The sequence below is a fragment of the Sinohyriopsis cumingii genome, chromosome 15 (assembly GCF_028554795.1).
Source record: "Sinohyriopsis cumingii isolate HCF-2022 chromosome 15, ASM2855479v2, whole genome shotgun sequence".
Classification (NCBI taxonomy): Eukaryota; Metazoa; Mollusca; class Bivalvia; order Unionida; family Unionidae; genus Sinohyriopsis; species Sinohyriopsis cumingii.
Genome location: NC_142975.1, coordinates 98,509,696 through 98,530,398, shown reverse-complemented (window position 1 = coordinate 98,530,398; position 20,703 = coordinate 98,509,696). Strand labels below are relative to the sequence as shown.

The following is a 20,703-nucleotide window of genomic DNA, read 5'->3' as shown; positions in this document are numbered from 1 at the left end:
ACATGTACACCCAGCTGAATGAACACACATGTACACCCAGCTGAATGAACACACATGTACACCCAGACAGACTTACTATCAGGAGAGCCATCCTCCATCTCCACAACTGTTGTGGGTTTTTCTCTCTGTCTTGGTTCCTTCTGCACTTCTAAGTGACATAAGCTTAGGGCTGGATCGAGGTCAGTTACTTGACAAGCTGCATCATTTCCATCTGTGTGATGCAAATTTGTTCCATGGTATGAAATGGATGTACTTTTGCAGTGGGTTGCATCTGGATCATCTGATCCATTGATCAAGTTGTTGTTTGGATTAGTTTCCCCTGATTCACAATTTTCATCAGATTGCTGACTCAAGTCTCTCATACATGGATCATCTGGTTTGTGAATGAATACTTTGAATTGGTAATCTATTAGTCAAATCAAACATGTTATGTTTTCATCACTTAATTAGATTATAATCAGATTGATTCATATCTGCACTTTATCTAATTTCCTTGTGATTTTCTTCCAAATTTAACATCCCAAATATTCAAAATAAATTTCTTAACTAATTAACCCCTGACGCTGCTTTAACGTGGCAAGAGGTAGTAGCATACTGCCGAGTTCTGTAGCATCAAGGTCATGTTTGATTTACTAAAGTGGGTGGTATTATAGAAAGGTAGAAAGATCTAGCTCTACAATAATACCAAATAATCTGGACATTTTAGTTGCACTACAAAATACAGTTGGAAAACCTAATCTTTTGGACCTGTTTTTTTTTCTCCCAAATTTCACCCATGGTCAGAATCCGATTTTGTGTCTGGATTTTATACATTTTGGCCTCAGATCTAAGGCAGGATGGTCTGAGCCGCACACAGACAGGAACCTTTGCAAAAAGTAGGATAAGATGGGCATATGGAATAAAGAATGGTCTTGGTATGAAAATGATGGGTCCGCTAAGCAAAAAAAAACAAAAATCTCCAACTTTTACCCTTCTCCTGTTCATGCGTGAGTGATCAAAATAGCCAGTGCAAAACGATGTTTCTAACACAACTAGGCATTAGGCTAATGGAAAATCTGTTGGAAGTCGATGTATTAGGATGTATTCAGAAATAGCCTCCCAATTGTGTTTCCTACTCACATTTCTGGTGAAAATAATAAAAACTTCCAGGGGTTAACGAGTTAAATATTTCTTTATTTTGTTTTGGACGATTAGCTGAACTTGGTCTTAAATTGACATTATTACCTTGTTTTCCAGCATGAAATAATTTCCTGAGATATAATGGGGCCACTAATAGTGCACAAGCTTAGACTTTTTAAAAAATATTTTAATATCATTCATTAAATTTGGGAAATTTTCATCATTATCTATTTTAACATGTGGAATAATTTACAAATATTTCTTACCCCCCCCCCCAATATTACAGCTGTCTAGTTATTGTTGTACATGTATGTAGCTTTTGTATTATAAATAAATAAATATATATATATATATATATATATATATATATATATATATATATATATATATATATATATATATACCTATGTTGGTTACTTACTTTCCACTTTAGCTCATTTTGTTAGGTAGTACTAATACTCTAGTATTGTCTGTATTTACTTTCATGCACCAGGAATCAGATGTAAGTAAGACTATCTGAAGGTGTGATTTTTGGCCACCTGAAATCTGACAGAGTGGTGTCATCTGTATACATGTATAAGTTGGCACATTAAACACAGTTACCTATTTTCTGAGACAGATCATTTATAAAAAGCAGAAGTAGATGTAAGACTGACACCATTTTCATTAAAGACTGACTAGATATCACATATCAATGTGGCCATCCATTCAGACTGACTAGATATCACATATCAATGTGGCCATCCATTCAGACTGACTAGATATCACATATCAATGTGGCCATCCAATCAGACGGACTAGATATGACAAGTTATATTTTGGTGAATACCACAAGTCTTCATTCAGGAAGAGTAGCAATAAGAAGACATTCAAGATGGCCACCATGGAGGGCATTTTGGAAGACAGATCAGCATTACCTTTTCATAGGACATAAGAAGTCTAGTACAAAAAAATCCCCATGTTGATACAACCAGCATAAGGTGTCAAGCACAAAATCCCCAATCATGCTGATACAACCAGCATAAGATGTCTAGCACAAAATCCCCATGTTGATACAACCAGCATAAGACTAGTATAAAATCTGCATGTTGATACAACCAGCATAAATAGTACAAAATCCCCATGTTGATGCAACCAGTATAAGAAGTCTAGTACAAAATCCCCATGTAGATACAACCAGCATAAGAAGACTAGTACAAAATCCACATGTTGATACAACCAGCATAAGAAGTCTAGTACAAAATCCCCATGTTGATGCAACCAGCATAATAAGTCTAGTACAAAATCTCCTTGTTGATACAACCAGCATATGAAGTCTAGTACAAAATCCCCATGTTGATACAACCAGCATTAAAAGTATATTATAAAATCCCCATGTTGATCCAACCAGCATATGAAGTCTAGTACACAATCCCCATGTTGACACAACCAGCATAAGAAGAATAGTACAAAATCCCCATGTTGATACAACCAGCATAAGAAGTCTATTATAAAATACTCATGTTGATACAACCAGCATAAGAAGCCTATTACAAAATCCCCATGTTGATACAACCAGCATAAGAAGTCTATTATAAAATACCCATGTTGATACAACCAGCATAAGAAGCCTATTACAAAATCACCATGTTGATAAAACCAGCATAAGAAGTATAATACAAAATCCCCATGTTCATACAACTTTCCCATCTGAGGTGGTGCTCTATGGTTTCATATTTTGCATAGGGTTAGAATTTTAAAGAAAAAGAATTTCCCCTGGTTTCTTCAGAGGTTATACTGGCTATTTAAAAAAGACCATGTATATCTTAGGTATAATTAAAAGAACCTTTAATTCCTTTTATTTTGATGTATGATTGATGGGTGTAATATGCATTGTAGAGTTTACAGCTTAGCCTTACTCCAGATGTGCACCTTTCCAAAAAATGCTAGCTCCACCTGGTCATTGTCACTTCCTGAGCTTCAGAGGTAAATTGTCAAAAGAAGATCAGATAAATTTTTGTAAATTTTATATATTTGGTAATTCATTCATTGCACTTTTATAAAGCTGGCATTGTCTAGTCTGGCAGAATATATATTCCCAGGATTTTAACCCTTTACCTCATGCAAGTGCCTTTGAACACCTCTACTCCATTCTCATGGAAGCGTCTTTGGATGTCTCTACTCCATTCACATGGAAGCACCTTTTGCTGCCTCTACAATATTCTCATGGAAGTGACTTTCAATACCTGCTGTAAACATCAGCCATTTTGACTGGGTTTTCATAGTGCCATCTTCAGGGGAAACTACATTCATCGGTGTGAATGACCATTACATCAGATCAAGTGGTCAATGTTTATGCTCTGGTCGAAATCTGCTATTTAAAGTAACTGGGTCATATTCTCCACTCTCCAAAATGGATGTCATGGATTTCGTTCAGTGCTTACTTGAGTTTTCACAATTAGAATCACAACTATGAAAGCTTCAATAACTTAGGTAAAGGCTCTGATATTGATGTAGGCAGCAATTACTTTTTATAAATTATCAAAAATTCAGATGATTTAGTAACGTAGATGCAGACAAAAAATTTGAAAATTTTGAGCATGAGAAATGTCAGATATGGTTGGTCAGGCGGTTTCACTGACTTGACGGTGAATGAATTCTCTTAAGATTTTAAAGCACATAAAAAATTCTTCCATGAAAAATAATTATACAGTTATAACGATCAGAATTTACTCTTAAATCTTTCCATACATAATATATGTGTATCAAAAATGTAAAATGGTTAAATATGCTGTTAAATGTAACACTACACTGCTTAACAGTTAACAGGCAGGATTATGTGTATGGAATCAAATAGGTAACAGGTGTTCTATTTATAGCGCACTGCACTGGGTAACTTTTGCTACATGTATATCCAAGGGCTAAAAAGTCATACACTCTGTGAGGTAAAGGGTTAACAGCAGCTAAGGATAGTGTACTTTAGACTGATTCAGGCTGATTTTTGGAGCACAAGGGAGCAGTCATTTTAGTTAGCAGTGTGCTGAGATCATGTACAATTTCGGCCACATTACAGCAAAGTATAGAGGCATGCCAACATTCTATCCACTGCGCATTTTTTAAATGCAAACAACTTCACCTTACATACATCACTCTCTCAAAAGAACATACTAACTGGTGAGCACCCACTTAAAGGGTCGCAATAACATGGTTTTCAAGATGACTGCCATACCAGACCTGCCAACCCTGATGAGTTCATCTCAGTAAGGCAGTTGATTTTTTTCCGTAAGATTGACCAGTTTTCAGTAAGGTGTAACAAAATATCAATAACTGCTATTGTAAAACTGGAAAATGTAAAACAAAGTTTGATGCATTGATGATAAACGTTATGTTCAACTGAAAAGTTTGTAAAGTATGCTTGGACTTTATTTACTACTAGTACAGTTGTACAAACCCTATGCAGCTCAATGGCTTGTTGCTATCTCTCAACTTGACATAATTCTTGGAAATTGTTTTCCATTTCACATGAGGATGGCAATCATATCTCCCGCCACGAGACATACTCAAATTGACAAATGATGTCCGATTTTTATAATTGTTTCCTTTCCAGCTTTCATTCAAAAAAATCTGAGTACTCCTTTTTATTCTTTTGTGTTGATTAGTAACGCTTTTCTAGAAGCTTTTATCCTCCTTAAGCATGCATCTTTTTCTGGACGCCATTTAAAAAAATTCTATAATCAACAGTTTGATCATGCAGATGCTTCACATGAACAAACAGGTGCAGTTTAAAGCATCTGGGGTGCTTTTTGTAAAGTTAGTCTGGTTCTTTGACTAATTTTAATAATTCTAAGATGAAACCTGGATTTAAAAACAAAAAATGATGAACCAATTATTTGGACTTTTCGGTAATGATAATTTTTCCAGAGTTTATGCTAGTATGCTGTAAATCTGTATTTTAAGTGTAATTTTCATAAGACTTAACGGCCAAATCATAAGAGTTGGCAGTTCTGCCATACAGCCAAATCTTATTGGCACCATTTTCACTTATGACTAACTAGACATCATTAGAAGCCTTTTGGTGAAAGCACATGTCGATATGACATCAATCAAATAAATACACTAGTCCCCCTATTGAACGGCCCCCTTGACCAGCGGCCACCCACTCCTTATGGCCAGAATCCATTGGCACCGACGAGTTTGTGTTCAAAAGTACCCCTCACGAAGGCTACCCAGCTAACGTGACCTGTGGCCAGCATATTAGTGCAATAATATAAAATTTACCCCTCACAAGCGGCTGCATTTTGTTTTAATATGTATCCAGAACCAGTATTTTATTCATAACGTGTGTTAAGTAATCCGATTTCTGTTTCCCGATGTCAGGTTTTCGTTACTGAAAGAATTGTTGACTAAAGTACATGTACCACTAAGGTTAATATTGTATCATTTATGCCTCAGGAGAAGCCACATTTATTCCATAAAACTGAGAAAGACTTAAAGTTTAATCCATACAAAACGGTAAGTACATGTAATCTGATTAGCCTTACTTCTGTGTTATCATGAGATGTCTGGTCCAGTCACTCTGATAATTGTTAAGACTGCAATTATTGAACAGTAGTGGCTATTACTACTGACAATAATTGTTAAGATTACAAATCCTAAGGGCCGCAAGGTCAAATCAGAGTGATATTAATGGCACATAATGAAGCTGTTTTGGCTTCTCTCATTTAGTGTAAATAAATGTATAAAAACAATAGGGTACCAGACTATGACTAGCAAATCACATGACAAGATCATTTCCTTTAAAAACACATGGCAATTTGTTTAAATGCATAAAAATTGTTTTATCAGTCTTGTAGTTGGCAAATTGAATAACTTACTGAAAAAAGATCAACATGTCATCGAGGAAAAAAAAAATTCACAGTATAGAAGAGAAAGTGAAAGTAATTCAACTGACCAAGAAGAGGTGGGGTTTCGAGGATCCTTGCAGAAAACTGTGATGTCGGAAAGATTCAGATAAACAATATTGTGAAAGATAAGGAAACAATTCTGCAGAAGTAGGAAGCAGGAATGGACAGAGAAAGGAAAATTGTTTGAGCCAGGAGATGTTTGCATCTTGATTTCAACGACAATGTTTTTGAATGGTTTTACACTGCGAATGCTAAGAAAATTCCACACACTGGACTAATGATCCAAGAAAAAATCAACAAAAATGTCAGTTGAAATGGGATATGATGACTTTACTGCAAGTAACAGATGGCTGCACAGATTTCAAGTCTGACACAATATTAAGTGTTCTGTCCTTAGTGGAGAATCAGCTGATGATAATAATGAAGGTGTTGAAGATTGGAACAAAAGATTAAATGATATATGCAAGGGATATGACAGCAAGGATATTTTTTATTGTAATAAAACTGGTTTGTTTTTTAGAGTGTTACCAACAAAGTGACATATGATGTGACCTCTAACATAATTAAAAGACAGTTTTAAAACTGTATCAGTGGTTATTCATAACATTCTTTTGAAAATGATGAAACAGTCTGTTTATTTCACACTGTGTGCGCTCACTGACCCTTCATTTCAAAATAATGGTAACAAGATTGGCAAGATGGTCACAATGTCAGGAGTCTTTAAGTGAAAACACCCATGTAAATACAACGATTCATTCAGGAGTATCAGCAATTACAAGATTTTCAAGATGGCCATATTGGAGTTCTAATCCGTACTATTTTCATTTTGGACCAATTAGACATGATAAGAAATCTTTAAGTGAAAACCCCATTTAGAAGAATTAGCAGTAGAAAGATTTGCAAGATGAACTCCATGACAGACAACAGGTTATCAGAAAAGCTCCTCTAGTCTATATCCACTAGCGTTAAAAAATATGCAGATATGTGGGATTTTTGGTGAACAAGTTAAGAGTATTTCTGCTGGTGCTGGTAAAAACTGAATCTGAAGATGACAATATCAATATGGTTTTTGCAAATGTCCTTTTCTTAATTTTTATTCATTATCTTGAAATATGCAAGTGCAGCTATTTCGTTGGTCAGAATATTTTCAAATCAAACTAAGTTTCATGACAAAGAGGCCCATAATGCCGTTGTCACTCTGGCTGGTCAGAACAGTAAAAAAACTCAAAAGCAGAATTTTCTAAATAGCAAAGTATTATTAACTGTACTGTTTGCCAGACTTAAGTCTTATTAAGCATGCTTTTAAAAAAATGTATTTTAGTACGTAATCATGCAAAATGTTATTTCACAGGTTTACTTGTGTCTTTGTTTAAAATTTAATAATACCAATACTGTATTTCTAACTTTTTAAGCTGTACAAGATATCGCTAATTAAATGGATATACCTGCATAATCATTTGGACTTAAAAATGGGTCACTTTCTTGACAACTGTCCTCCTCTTCAGCTAATCTGGGTTCTTCCGTAAGTTTTGAATCCTTGTGTACTTCTACCTGGCATGAACTTTGGCTTGGACCTTGAGCAGCTTCATCGTCTGATTCATGTCTGACTATGATATCCAGATTTCTACCTGATTCATGTCCGACTGTGATATCCATATTTCTACCTGATTCATGTCCAACTGTGATATCTAAATTTCTACCTGATTCATGTCCGACTGTGATATCCATATTTCTACCAGTTTCCATATCAGATCTATTGCTCAAGTTTATGCTGTTTGAATCAGCCTCCCCTGGTTCATGATTTTCATTGGATCCCTGACTCAAGCCACACACACCTGAATCAGTTGCTTCTGATACTTTGTCAGCATTTAATCCACTGTTTCTATCTGCGGGGTCTGATTCTATCAACTCACTGCTTTGCCTATGGTCTGTAAAAGAGATATTCAATAATGATCTCATCATCTCACTGCTTTCTCTATAGTCTGTAGTAGAGATATTCAATAATTTCAGAACAAGAGGTGCAAGTGGCCCTAGAAACTATGCTCAGCAGACTTATGCTGCTGCATTAGGAAAGAAAGTTGGGTATACTTTTCAGTTTTTTTGTCATTTATCTCTATATTTATAGGTTACTGCATTTGTATCGGGAAATATGAACTAGTATTTTTGGATAGATGTTGCATGACCTTGGGAGTGTAGTATATCCATCTGACAGAATAAGTCCATATTTTTCTAAGGCTTAGTCATACAAACAAGCAAAGTAACTGAATTTATGCTGTGATCTACACTAAATACATAAGTGCAGATCCATCTGTACACAACATTAATGCACGTATAACTTTGCCCAGCAAAATTTTCACTTGGTCAAGCGCTCAACATCACTGTCAAAATAAATTCTCATTTTGGTCTACTTAAAATTAAAATTTAATTTAGAGTCATATTGTGAAAGAATACATTTTGCAACCACTTTTCCATTTCATCTGGAATGAATAGATTTTGGTATTCTTGTCAATTTTACTAAATTTCATGATTTGAGCAGCGAGGCAGGCATTTTGACTCATCTGCAAGTTTCTGTTCTGCCATAAAAATTTTGGAATCATAATGTGGGAAAAATATGAACTCTTTCAGTTGTAATTATCAAAACGATGCTGTGGAATATCATGTTCATTTCATTTTGAGTGCAGTCCAAACTAAATTTGACTTGGGACGTACGAAAAAGTAAATATACGTCATCATTCATTACATGATTGTGCTGTTTTTCCACTGAATTCAGACCAATATGACCTACGACAAAATAATTGAATTTCAAATCTCTGTGTACATATTTTCGACAGAATCACTTGTATTGTGGATTCAATGTATATGATGAGATTCGCAGGTGAGTACATGGTGTTGATACTCTATTCATGCTATACATTAGACATGTATATATAAACAGTATTCACATATATGTACCAATTCGTAGTTCTCTAAATAAAGTAATCTATTACATATGCCTTCTGTTTTCACTACAGGTGTATTTCTCATTTAATATGCATCGATTTAAGATGGTAACTGTGCCAATGAAGCATGTATTTTACCACCCGCATTTATTACCTACCCTCCCCCACATATCCATCATTTTTTTCAGCTAAATGACCTGGTTCCTTATAACATGGTTCGGTCTATAATACAGGTCATTTTCTATGGCTCCCAACTACCATGCTATTGCGTGGTCACACTGCATATATATATATATATATATATATATATATATATATATATATATATATATATACACACATATACATACATAAACACACACACATGGCTGAGAAGATGAAGTTGCGGTCTTCTCAAATACCAAAATTTTCACTAGCAAATCCAGCAAAGCTAATAGTTGTGTAGACTGGTCTAGTTGGGTCTGGTGGCCATCTGTGCTACTGCCACCAGCCCTACCAGATCCAACATTTGTCTATGCAATGCTAAATCTCTGAGGTAAAAACTTGAAATGGTTGACTCTGCACGCTTGCCAACAGCTTTTATAATGTCTCAGATCAAAACATTGCATTCAAAAGTGAGACTCACAGAAATGGCTCTAATCTCATGAACTATGATCCTCATGAGACAAGTCTGACCTGGAGAGACCTCAGAGTTTGCCAAGCATATAACCCACTTCAACCATGAAACAAAGGTTTGAGAGGTGTTGCCTTGTTTTCTGTCCTTGACCAGGAGGAAGTGATACTTGCACATGACATGACTTGTCTCTGTGTCTCATGTGGTGCCTGTGTGCGCAAACAAGGCAAATCTGATCTGGTGAGATGTCACAGTACACCAAGCGTATGACCCCATTCAGCCAGGAATAAAGGGCATGAAGCATGATATCTGTGTTCTGTCTTACAGGAATTGCTAAAAACTTTGGAACAGCAAGACACGTGAGAAGAGGCATTGCTTGTGCCACGACTTGTCTCTGTGCATCTCAAGTAGTGCCTGAGGGTGCAGACATGATCTTGTGTGGCTGCCTCTATAGACTTGTCTATGGAACAGAGATGATGAGTGTTGACTTGTCAATTACCAGCAACTAATTGTTGGCAACAAAGCCTGCTTGTGTGAGGAGGACTACCAAACAATCCAAACTAAACAGAAGATAGCTCGGGTCAGCTAAATAGGCATGTAGCTCACTGACCCTCATGTGATGGCTAAAGCTACCAGGAAGCATGTCTTGTATGATAGGAACCTTAGCGAGTTAAGCCAAGTTAGAACCCAAGACAAATTCCATTTTGGAAACAATGTTATGGATTTTGGTTATTGGATATCAAATTGTCTAACAGATCAAAGAGATCTTTGTCATACCCAATGTCACATCTGCCATGATGTTGGAATGTGTCCGAATGTGTCAGAGATCATTGATCCCTGAGGGCAGGAATAGAACCTTGCAATGGCTGCTGTTTTCGACCTGGTCATGGAAGAAAGTGAGTAGGGACACTGTTTGACTACCAACAGACGTATTCTGTTCTGGGCTACGAATTCTGATGGTATCTTGAGAACCAACAAACCTTCCGATCTGAACTGAAGAGCATTCTAGTGAAAATAAAGGGGGATGCTTTCTTCTTATACTGCACACTGAAGCTAAAGCTATCAGCAAACATGGTATGTACGATAGTGACTTTAGCAATGTGTATGCTAGAAGTATTAAGGGGTTCAAATCTAGTCATGTTAATAAAAAAACAGTTGGATCCCTCTTGTGGAAAATGAGAGATATTGGTATCTGAATTGTATGTTGATATGGAGACTGATGAGCCCACATAGAAAAATGCCAAATCAGAACACCAGACAAGTGGCCTGGTACCTCCCTGTTTGAGGATATAGGTCACCACCACAGTGTTGTCAGATTGAAATAGAACCGTTTCATCCCCAGGATCGATCTTTACAGAAATGAAAGGTACTGATTACAGCCTTCCTTTCTAGGATATTGATGTGTAGGGGATCATTCCCTGGTGTTGCTAACACAAGCTCCTGGGCCTTTTATGAGTGACCATATCATCTGCTAATGAAAGGTGTATCATGTGGAGGGGTATGTGGATTGTTGACGAATGAAACCCAAAACCCCTCCAACTGACCTGGATCAGCCCCCCCACCTTCTGAGGGAACAGTGAGGTCCAGTGAGCTCAAATCGGTTCCATACAGTCACTGTACTATTTCATGATGGGGTGGATGTGGGTGCACATGTGACTATCAATGACTCATCACCATTACTGTGCTCTGGGTTCACATCTGGCAGGGTTCAAGCTCAGAATAACTCATTCCGGGTGGCCTTGACAACTCCTCTTGGTCATATATGTGCAAGACATGAGCTCTCCCTTGAGTATAAACCATGAGTACTCAAATATCTGTCATCTCTGGTAAAGACAGCATTGCCAGCCTTTCCTGCACTGCCTGTATCTCTGGCCTTTCTTGTACTGTCAGCATCGCCACACTACCAAACTTTCCAACACCGTCACTATACATATATGTCTGTCCAGCATGCACCTGTGCTAGCCACTCCAAAGCCATGGCAGAATTCTCATTGAAATCACTGGTGAAATAATGACATGTTGCTGACTGCCTAACAAATGGATCTATCACTAAAAACCCCATAAACATTGTGTACTTGGCCCATTCTGGCCAAGAGGTCTCCATGCTTGGATGGCTGGTAATGTTCGGATGGCTGCTGGTTTCAGCTGGACAGCTTGTGTTGGTGTGGCAGTATTATTATTAATTTATTACTTGGGTCCTGCTGATCAATTGTAAATTCCATTCACTCCGACTTACTGGCACTTGCTGCCAATGACATTAACTATGACATTGTCAGTGTTAACCTGCTGTCAGTGACAATAACTATGACATTGTCAGTGTTAACTTGCTGCCAATGACAATAACTATGACACTGTCAGTGTTAACTTGCTGTCAATGACAATAACTATGACATTGTCAGTGTTAACTTGCTGCCAATGACAATAACTATGACATTGTCAGTGTTAACTTGCTGTCAATGACAATAACTATGACATTTAAGAGTATGGAATTTGTTAAATAAAATTCTCACAATAATCAGTACGAAATAATATAACTGGCTCTTTAATTCATTCTTGGTACATTCTTACCTCCTATTGGCCTGTTGGAACGATGTTTGCGGAACTTGACACATAAATATGAAACCACTAGTGTGACCAATATGCTGCTGATGATGATGATGATGATTGGAAGAAGAATTCTCCTGTGATAAATATTTGAAACAGAAATATATATTTCCAGTTTAGTATTATTTAACATAGTCATCAAAATTAAATTGTAATGGAATTCAACCGAATAAACTCAAATGTGAAGTATCACATACCTTACTAATTCTATAAACAAGATCACTTATGAGATTTAAATATTGCATGTAGAAAACAAGCTCATTTTCTATGAAACCAATATAGCAGTCTGTATGTCTCACCATTTTCTATGAAACCAATATAGTAGTCTGTATGTCTTACCATTTTCTATGAAACCAATACAGTAGTCTGTACGTCTTACGTTTTTCTATGAAACCAATATAGTAGTCTGTACGTCTTACCATTTTCTATGAAGCCAATATAGTAGTCTGTATGTCTTACCATTTTCTATGAAACCAATATAGTAGTCTATATGTCTTACCATTTTCTATGAAACCAATATAGTAGTCTGTATGTCTTACCATTTTCTATGAAACCAATATAGTAGTCTGTATGTTTTACCATTTTCTATGAAACCAATATAGTTTTCTGTATGTCTTACCATTTTCTACAAAACCAATATAGTAGTCTGTATGTCTTACAATTTTCTACGAAACCAATATAGTAGTCTGTATGTCTTACCATTTTCTATGAAATCAATATAGTAGTCTGTATGTCTTACCATTTTCTATGAAATCAATACAGTAGTCTGTATGTCTTACCATTCTTGAACTTACAAAGTAAAGCTGATTAGATTTGTATATGTCTAAATCAAATAACATCCAAAACTTTTAAAAAGGGAAAATTTGCTTTAATGGCACCATAATAAGGCTCAGAAACCTAAAGTTGCCATTAGTATTGCTTCCAGCTAGACCAAATTGCATTTGGCTGCAAAAAAATGGTTTCTGACTTAACACCAAACTGATTTTGATTACATAAAATGCATTTGGCCACATAAAACTTTAGTTACATCAAATTGCTTTTGGCTTAATATCAAACTGTATTTGGCTAAAATCAATTGCATTTGGCTTCATCAAATTGCTAACTGGGTAGGCCTATTTAATATCAAATTGCATTCTGGGTAGGCCTGTTTTCACATCACAATGACTTTCTAAATAACTTGATAGACCCATTTTCACATTCACCCTGAATTTTAAAGTAACTAGGTAGGTCACTGTTTTCACACTCACACTGAAGTCTGAACAAACTGGGTAGGCCCTTGTTTTCATATTCACCCTGAATTCTGATCTAACTGGGTAGGCACATTTTCACAGTCACCCTTACATTTGAGCAAGGGGCCCCAAGTGGCTGAGTGGTCTAAAGCACTCTCCGTTACGGATCACTGCCATCTCACCTCTGTCTGCGCCGGTTCGAGTCTCGGATTCAGCAAGTGTGGGTATGTGAGAAAGCTTGCCGGTAGCTTCTCGTGAGTTGGTGGTTCCTTCCCGGGTTTTACCAGGTTCTTCCTCCACCATTAATACTGGCAGCCATGTATAGCCTATCATGCACTGAAAAATGGCATTAAACCCCACAACAACAAAATTAGGTAGTTTTCATATTCAATGTACCATGGCCATGACCGCTGACCTTTAGACCCCAGAATCTAAAGGTTTCTTTACTACCCAAAGTGTAAAGCATCCACAGTTTGGTCAAGAAACTTACTCTACAACAAAACTTATTCTGCAAAACTCATTTGTCTTTGAGACAACATCTCTGACCTTTGATGCCAAAATAAATAGTCCTCTTCCATACCTAAGGTAAAACTCCTCCACAACTTTGGTCAAGGCACAAGGTCTATAACTAAATTTATGCCAAAAAAGTCACAATGACCAAACCATTGACCTCCTGACCCCAAATCAAAAGCTTTCTTTCTTACCCAACATGTAAGACATCCACAAACTTTGTTAAGATACAAAACTGTGAAATGAAGTTTTTTGCAAAATAATTTTTCTTTTCAGTCCTTAACCTTTTACTTTCTGACTTGAACAGGAATTAAGCATCCTACCTACCCAAAGCAAAAGTTTTGTTCAGGTTTCATTTAATTTGTGTGTGTGTGTGTGATTTTCAATTTTAATGTAGCTTTAACAATTTTTCAGTCATATCACTATGATGTATGCAGTGTGTCAGTTTATAGTGATGTCTAGTACGATATGTACCATGATGTCCCACCCAGTCACATTATCCTGACACCAGGCAGACCAGTCCTATCACTAACCTCTTAATGCTGACTGCCAAGCAAGGCAGCTGTTAGTACCATTTTTACAAGTCTTTAGAGGGGCCCTGAGTGGCTGATTGGTCTAAAGTGCTCTCTGTTACGGATCACTGCCATGTCACCTCTGTCTGCGTGGGTTCGAGTCTTGGATTTGGCTAATGTGGGTATGTGAGAAAGCTTGCCAGGAGCTTCTCATGGGTTGGTTGTTCTTTCCTTGGTTTTCCTGGGTTCTTCCTCCATCATTAATACTGGGCACCATGTATAGCCTATTGTGCGCTGAAAAATGGTGTTAAACCCTACAATAACAACAAGCCTTTGGTATGATTCGGCAGTGGTTCAAACCCAAGACCTTTTGCATCTGTAATGGATGCTCTAACCATTAGGCCAACGGAATGGTCCTGGTCTGTGATATAAAACCAATGTTAGTGAGTGGAAATACATGACCTATTTTGACCTTTTGACTCCAAAATCCATGGCCTTCTTTCTTTTATTAACTAGAAAAGTTGGCATTGGTAAACAATTGTAATTGTAAATCTGAAGGCATTGTGTAGAAAAGGAAAACCACATGGACAGACAGACAGACAGGTAATGTCACATAATAATATATTCAACCTAAAGCTGAGGAACTAAAAATCAAATAAGGATTTGTTTTGATTGACACAATACAGACTGTATTCATACACTTCATTTCCTTTGGCTTCTGTGTCAGTTCCATCCTTTGTAGCACCAATCTTGTCAGTATTCTTTGTTGTATCTGCAAAAGCAAACAATATAACAGCCTTGATTTTTGTTTGTTTTTTCATTTTACAATTTATAATCAAAACTGGGAATAAACAAATGATAATATAATTCCTTAACTTGGATTAACAGTCCCTAATTGGAAAAAAGGATCTTCTGGAATCCCAAAACAAGTCCATTTCTTCTTTATAACTAGCACAATGAGACCATCTCTGATATTCTTGAGAAACACCAACATGCCAAATTTAGAAACAACTATTTTTTTTAATGTATAATCACAGTCACAAGATGCTTATTGTATACAAAGAAATCTTTGTCATGACCTTTGATCTTTAACCTGAATAGAAATACATTCAGTGACTTGTCTAACACAAGGTCAAGATATAACCAAGGCTAAGTTTGGTTAAATCTACAATAAGTATATTTTTAAAAGAGATATTCAAAGTTACTCATGTTTATAATTGCCAAAATGAATTTGCAGGAAGCCAAGACAAGAAAGACTATTTTCTCTTTCTAACTGCCAAGGAGGTGTACATGAATTGAAAAATTGATACAGTAATATTTATTTATCATGTCCATAAGTTAACTTAACATAACATTAAGAGTGACATGAAATATAGCATATTAATTACACAGTAAATAATGATATCACTTACTCATGCTGTGTATAAATTAGTGGTTTTGACCAGACTTTTTATAAATACAGAATACATATTTACCAATCAGGGCCGGCCTTATGCTAATTGTACAAATTGGCTCAATCAGGCCCAGCACTCGCAAGGACCATGTGCATTATTAATTTCTAAAAATATATCTATAGAGAGAAAATAATTTTAAAGTGATGGAAGAAAGTTTTAACTTCAATATTATAAAAACTTTTTAAAAGTTTATTTCCAAATGCTGTGCTCACAGGGGATGCCTCCAAAGTGATACAAACTGGGCCATGCCTTTGACCTAAAACAGTGAGACAGGTAACTATCATCTTGTTAATTGGAAAGCAACTAAATACAATGTCCGCTCCAAATTCACTTGTACAAAATCACATTTTTCATAAGCTCAATGAATTACAAAAATGTAAGCAATAATAACCAGCTTCACCCCTTTCTAAACTAGGTCTGGTTGTAAGCAATGATAACCAGCTTGACCCCTTTCTAAACTAGGTCTGGTTGTAAGCAATGATAACCAGCTTGACCCCTTTCTAAACTAGGTCTGGTTGTAAGCAATGATAACCAGCTTCACCCCTTTCTAAACTAGGTCTGGTTGTAAGCAATGATAACCAGCTTCACCCCTTTCTAAACTAGGTCTGGTTGTAAGCAATAATAACCAGCTTGACCCCTTTCTAAACTAGGTCTAGTTGTAAGCAATGATAACCAGCTTCACCCCTTTCTAAACTAGGTCTAGTTGTAAGCACTGATAACCAGCTTGACCCCTTTCTAAACTAGGTCTGGTTGTAAGCAATGATAACCAGCTTCACCCCTTTCTAAACTAGGTCTGGTTGTAAGCAATGATAACCAGCTTGACCCCTTTCTAAATTAGGTCTAGTTGTAAGCAATGATAACCAGCTTCACCCCTTTCTAAACTAGGTCTGGTTGTAAGCAATGATAACCAGCTTCACCCCTGAGTTAAGAAGTAACTAACAGACTTTCAATATGTATATCATGGCAGCCATACTGGAGATCAAATTGGCAATATTTACATTTAGGACAAACTATATGTCATAAAAAGTATTTCTGTGAAAGACCCATGCTAAAAGTTATCCATTTATAAGAGGCACAGGAAGCTATAATGAAGTTCTCCTGAGAGCCACCATATTGGCATATTGTTAGCCAGATTGTCACCATTGTCTTTAGGCCTAACTAGTGGTAAGAAGTCTTTTAGTAGCATACAATGTCAGGAAGTCATTTAGTAAAATACAATGTTAGGAAGTCTTTTAGTAAAATACAATGTCAGGATGTTTTTAGTAAAATACAATAAAAGTCTTTGAGATAAAAAAAATGTATGTAGTTATTGCATTTGTTTAGAAGATTGACAGCAAGATTTGGTGACCCTGTTGGATATTAGATATGCACCATTTGTGTTTAGTATCAAGTTAACATCACAAGTCTTTAAATTGTTTCCACATGTAAATATAACTGTGCATTCTGTAGCAGTGATAACAAGATTTCCAACATTGTGACTGTGGCAGCCAGAATGGATGTTAGAGGGGAACCATTTTGTTATTCAGGACCAAATAGACATAGTAAGAAACATTTCAGTGAAAACTCCATGTCAATAAAACAATTTTTTCTGTGAGAAGATTTTTTGGGATCGCTGCCGTGGTGGCCATATTTGGATGTCAAATTGGTCCAACTTTCAGTTAGGACCAAATACAAGATCTTCAAGATGGGTTTTCTGTTTGCCGTGGTGGCCATATTTGGCTGTCAAATTGGTCCAACTTTCAGTTAGGACCAAATACAAGATCTTCAAGATGGGTTTTCTGTTTGCCATATTGCATGTAGTTTCATACCCTAGCTAATAAAAGACATGAGAAACCAAATTCATACTGGGAGCAGCATCCTGTGGTTTATATCTTTTTGAACAAATGGAGGACAGAAAAAGTGTTTAAACATTGACTGTGAGACACAAATGGTTTTGCACAGTTTGAAATATTCTTAAATATTGTGAAATATTAAAAATGTCATATTTGGAATAGGACTCAGACCACTATCCAACATTTAATAACTGAGCAGGGTACCAGTCTTTAAGTGGGGAATACTGGACACACTGAGCAGGGTACCAGTCTTTAAGTGGAGAATGCTAGATACACTGAGCAGGGTACCAGTCGTGAAGTGGGGAACACTATATACCATACTTAACAGTTCAAGTTCCAAGCCATTGACTGTATTATCAACATGGAATTTTTCTTCCTTAATTTTCCAAGACTGTTATGAGTGCATTCAACTTCAAGACAGATTCTGTCTGTGCATGGATACAATTCTGAGTTTTTGCTTACCCAGGGTAAGACTCTTGATTAAATGTGATTATAAAGGTATCTCCCTTTAGGGACACATATCTAAAAAGATTCAGCAAAAAAGAACTTAATTTTGTTTCTTTAAAAACTTTGTGCTAATTTCACTGAAAAAGTAAATGTGTTGTATTCTGAGTAAACTAGTGCACAAAAGTTCTACTTTCTCAAACTTAACATTGATGTCTACAGGAAATGCATGTTGACTATTCAATAATCATGGTTACAGTGTATTAAATAAAGGTTAGCAGTTTTAGTATGTTATTGTGATGCAGTCATTTACAGCAGTATCAAAATGCTTATTTTATCCAACAATCATGGCCACTAGTTGCATTTCTTTAATAAAGTCATGCAGTCCATGACAGTCATAAATGAACAGTGGATGTTCAAATCCAGTTTAATTGTATCACCATCATCACCTGCCTGCTTCATTTAGAAATAATAATCTCCTACTTCCAATGAAAAGAAGAGAACATTGATTCCAGGAATTGGCCTGTTAACATTACTACTGATCTGTATTTTCATCCAATTTTTCCACATATCAGTCCATGGTTTACCTGTTGGTTTTGGTAATAAAGTCTTTGCTGTCCAACCTGGGTTGATGGTTTTGAAAATAGTGCTGGAACTGCTTCTTGTTGGCGGGCTGAAGTACAATTTGTAAACAATTAACAATTATTATTGACCAAACATGATCTGAAAAAAAAGTGTTTAACAATGTCTTTACACACTCAGTATAACATGATCTAAATGAACATCACTTTGAAGTAAGTGTATAAAAATGTCTTAACACACTCATTAAAATAGTAAAACGTATTGTTCAAACTAAATTAGGGACCATACAATTTTGGTGTGGAGGCAGCAGAGTCGTTTGTGGGAAATTTCAATATATAAGTGAAATCATGGAAGAAATTTTGGAATGTTGCTCTCTTGGGTCAGGTGTCCATTATTTAAAGGTGTCTGATCATAGCTTGACTGTACACAATCCTTTGATCTAAATAAGTTCTCAATTATTTATGTATTTCAGGAGTACAACCATGAACGACAAATATATCACCACTAAGATTCATATTACATGTAAGACAAAACTTGTAAGGTAACATTTAGTTGACAGGTAACATGCCAGCAATATCTATAGTATAACATTTACCTGACAGGGAACATGCCAGCAATATCTATAGTATTAGCATGCCCTCCTGGAACCCCACAACTGATTTTAAAAATGAAAAGCATCAAGTGTAAAAAAATTGCACAAAACTTAGTCATTTCATTTATAATTTCTAAGATGATTGATGGGTCCCTGACACTGTCAACTTATTGGGGTTTCAGTGGAGATGTATGTTCCCAATGTAAACATGAAGACATACTGCTTGTTGTCCATTTCTGGTTTCTAGAACAGTCTATTTTGGTATAACCTGTGTCATCTGCATTTAATATTTGCAATGTCAAGCTATAATATTTCTAAGCAAATTAAAGAAAAAAACAGGAGGAACTAATGTGTATGCATGTTCAAAAAGATATAACTCCAAAATTCATGGAATTATTGAAAGTATCAAAGACAAACCACAAAATGCTAACAGTGTTTGGGATCCCCTAGCAACAATCATTTTAGAACTTATAAATCAATGAATAAAATGACCACGTTTAATGCATTTTGTATCATCCTTGATACCCATTGTTTTTAAAATCAGCAGAGAAGACCAAATCAAACAGGAAGGGGAGAGAATACTACAGTACTGTGGTAACCTTATCTTATGGTAATATGCTTGTTACATCAAGGGCTAACTTTACCTGGTAGGCAATATACTAGTGGTGTGTATATATAGCTTTGCTGGTCAGCAATGTGCTAGTATTAACTAAGGGTAACTTTACCTGGTCTGTAATGTGCTAGTATTAACTAGGGGTAAATTTACCTGGTCAGTACTGTACTAGTATTAACAAAGGGTAACTTTACCTGGTATGTAATGTGCTAGTATTAACTAAGGGTAACTTTACATGGTTGGTAATGTGCTAGTATTAACTAGGGGTAACTTTACCTGGTCTGTAATGTGCTAGTATTAGCTAGGGGTAACTTTACCTGGTAGGCAATATACTAGTGGTGTGTATATATAGCTTTGCTGGTCAGCAATGTGCTAGTATTAGCTAGGGGTAACTTTACCTGGTAGGCAATATACTAGTGGTGTGTATATATAGCTTTGCTGGTCAGCAATGTGCTAGTATTAACTTAGGGTAACTTTACCTGGTAGGCAATATACTAGACTGGTGTGTATATATAGCTTTGCTGGACAGCAATGTGCTAGTATTAACTAAGGGTAACTTTACCTGGTCTGTAATGTGCTAGTATTAACTAGGGGTAAATTTACCTGGTCAGTACTGTACTAGTATTAACAAAGGGTAACTTTACCTGGTATGTAATGTGCTAGTATTAACAAAGGGTAACTTTACATGGTTGGTAATGTGCTAGTATTAACTAGGGGTAACTTTACCTGGTCTGTAATGTGCTAGTATTAGCTAGGGGTAACTTTACCTGGTCTGTAA

General features: G+C 36.2%; 1 protein-coding gene across 9 annotated transcripts in view; it reads right to left on the bottom strand.

The window, feature by feature from the left end:
* The window catches only part of LOC149782375 (uncharacterized), a 63,968-nt gene that overhangs the window by 23,264 nt on the left and 20,001 nt on the right, over positions 1–20,703 (bottom strand). For 4 of the 9 annotated variants that reach the window (XM_089933758.1, XM_089933756.1, XM_089933755.1 and 1 more), the window contains 5 exons: positions 18,726–18,811; positions 15,108–15,180; positions 12,122–12,234; positions 7,448–7,930; positions 77–373 (listed from right to left, as the gene is read on the bottom strand). In XM_089933758.1, the coding sequence (XP_089789884.1) occupies positions 77–373; positions 7,448–7,930; positions 12,122–12,234; positions 15,108–15,180; positions 18,726–18,811 (1,052 nt within the window). Of the gene's footprint in view, positions 1–76; positions 374–1,540; positions 1,666–7,447; positions 7,931–12,121; positions 12,235–15,107; positions 15,181–18,725; positions 18,812–20,703 lie in introns of those variants that run through there. The other 5 variants (XM_089933760.1, XM_089933759.1, XM_089933762.1 and 2 more) reach the window with 3 other exon arrangements.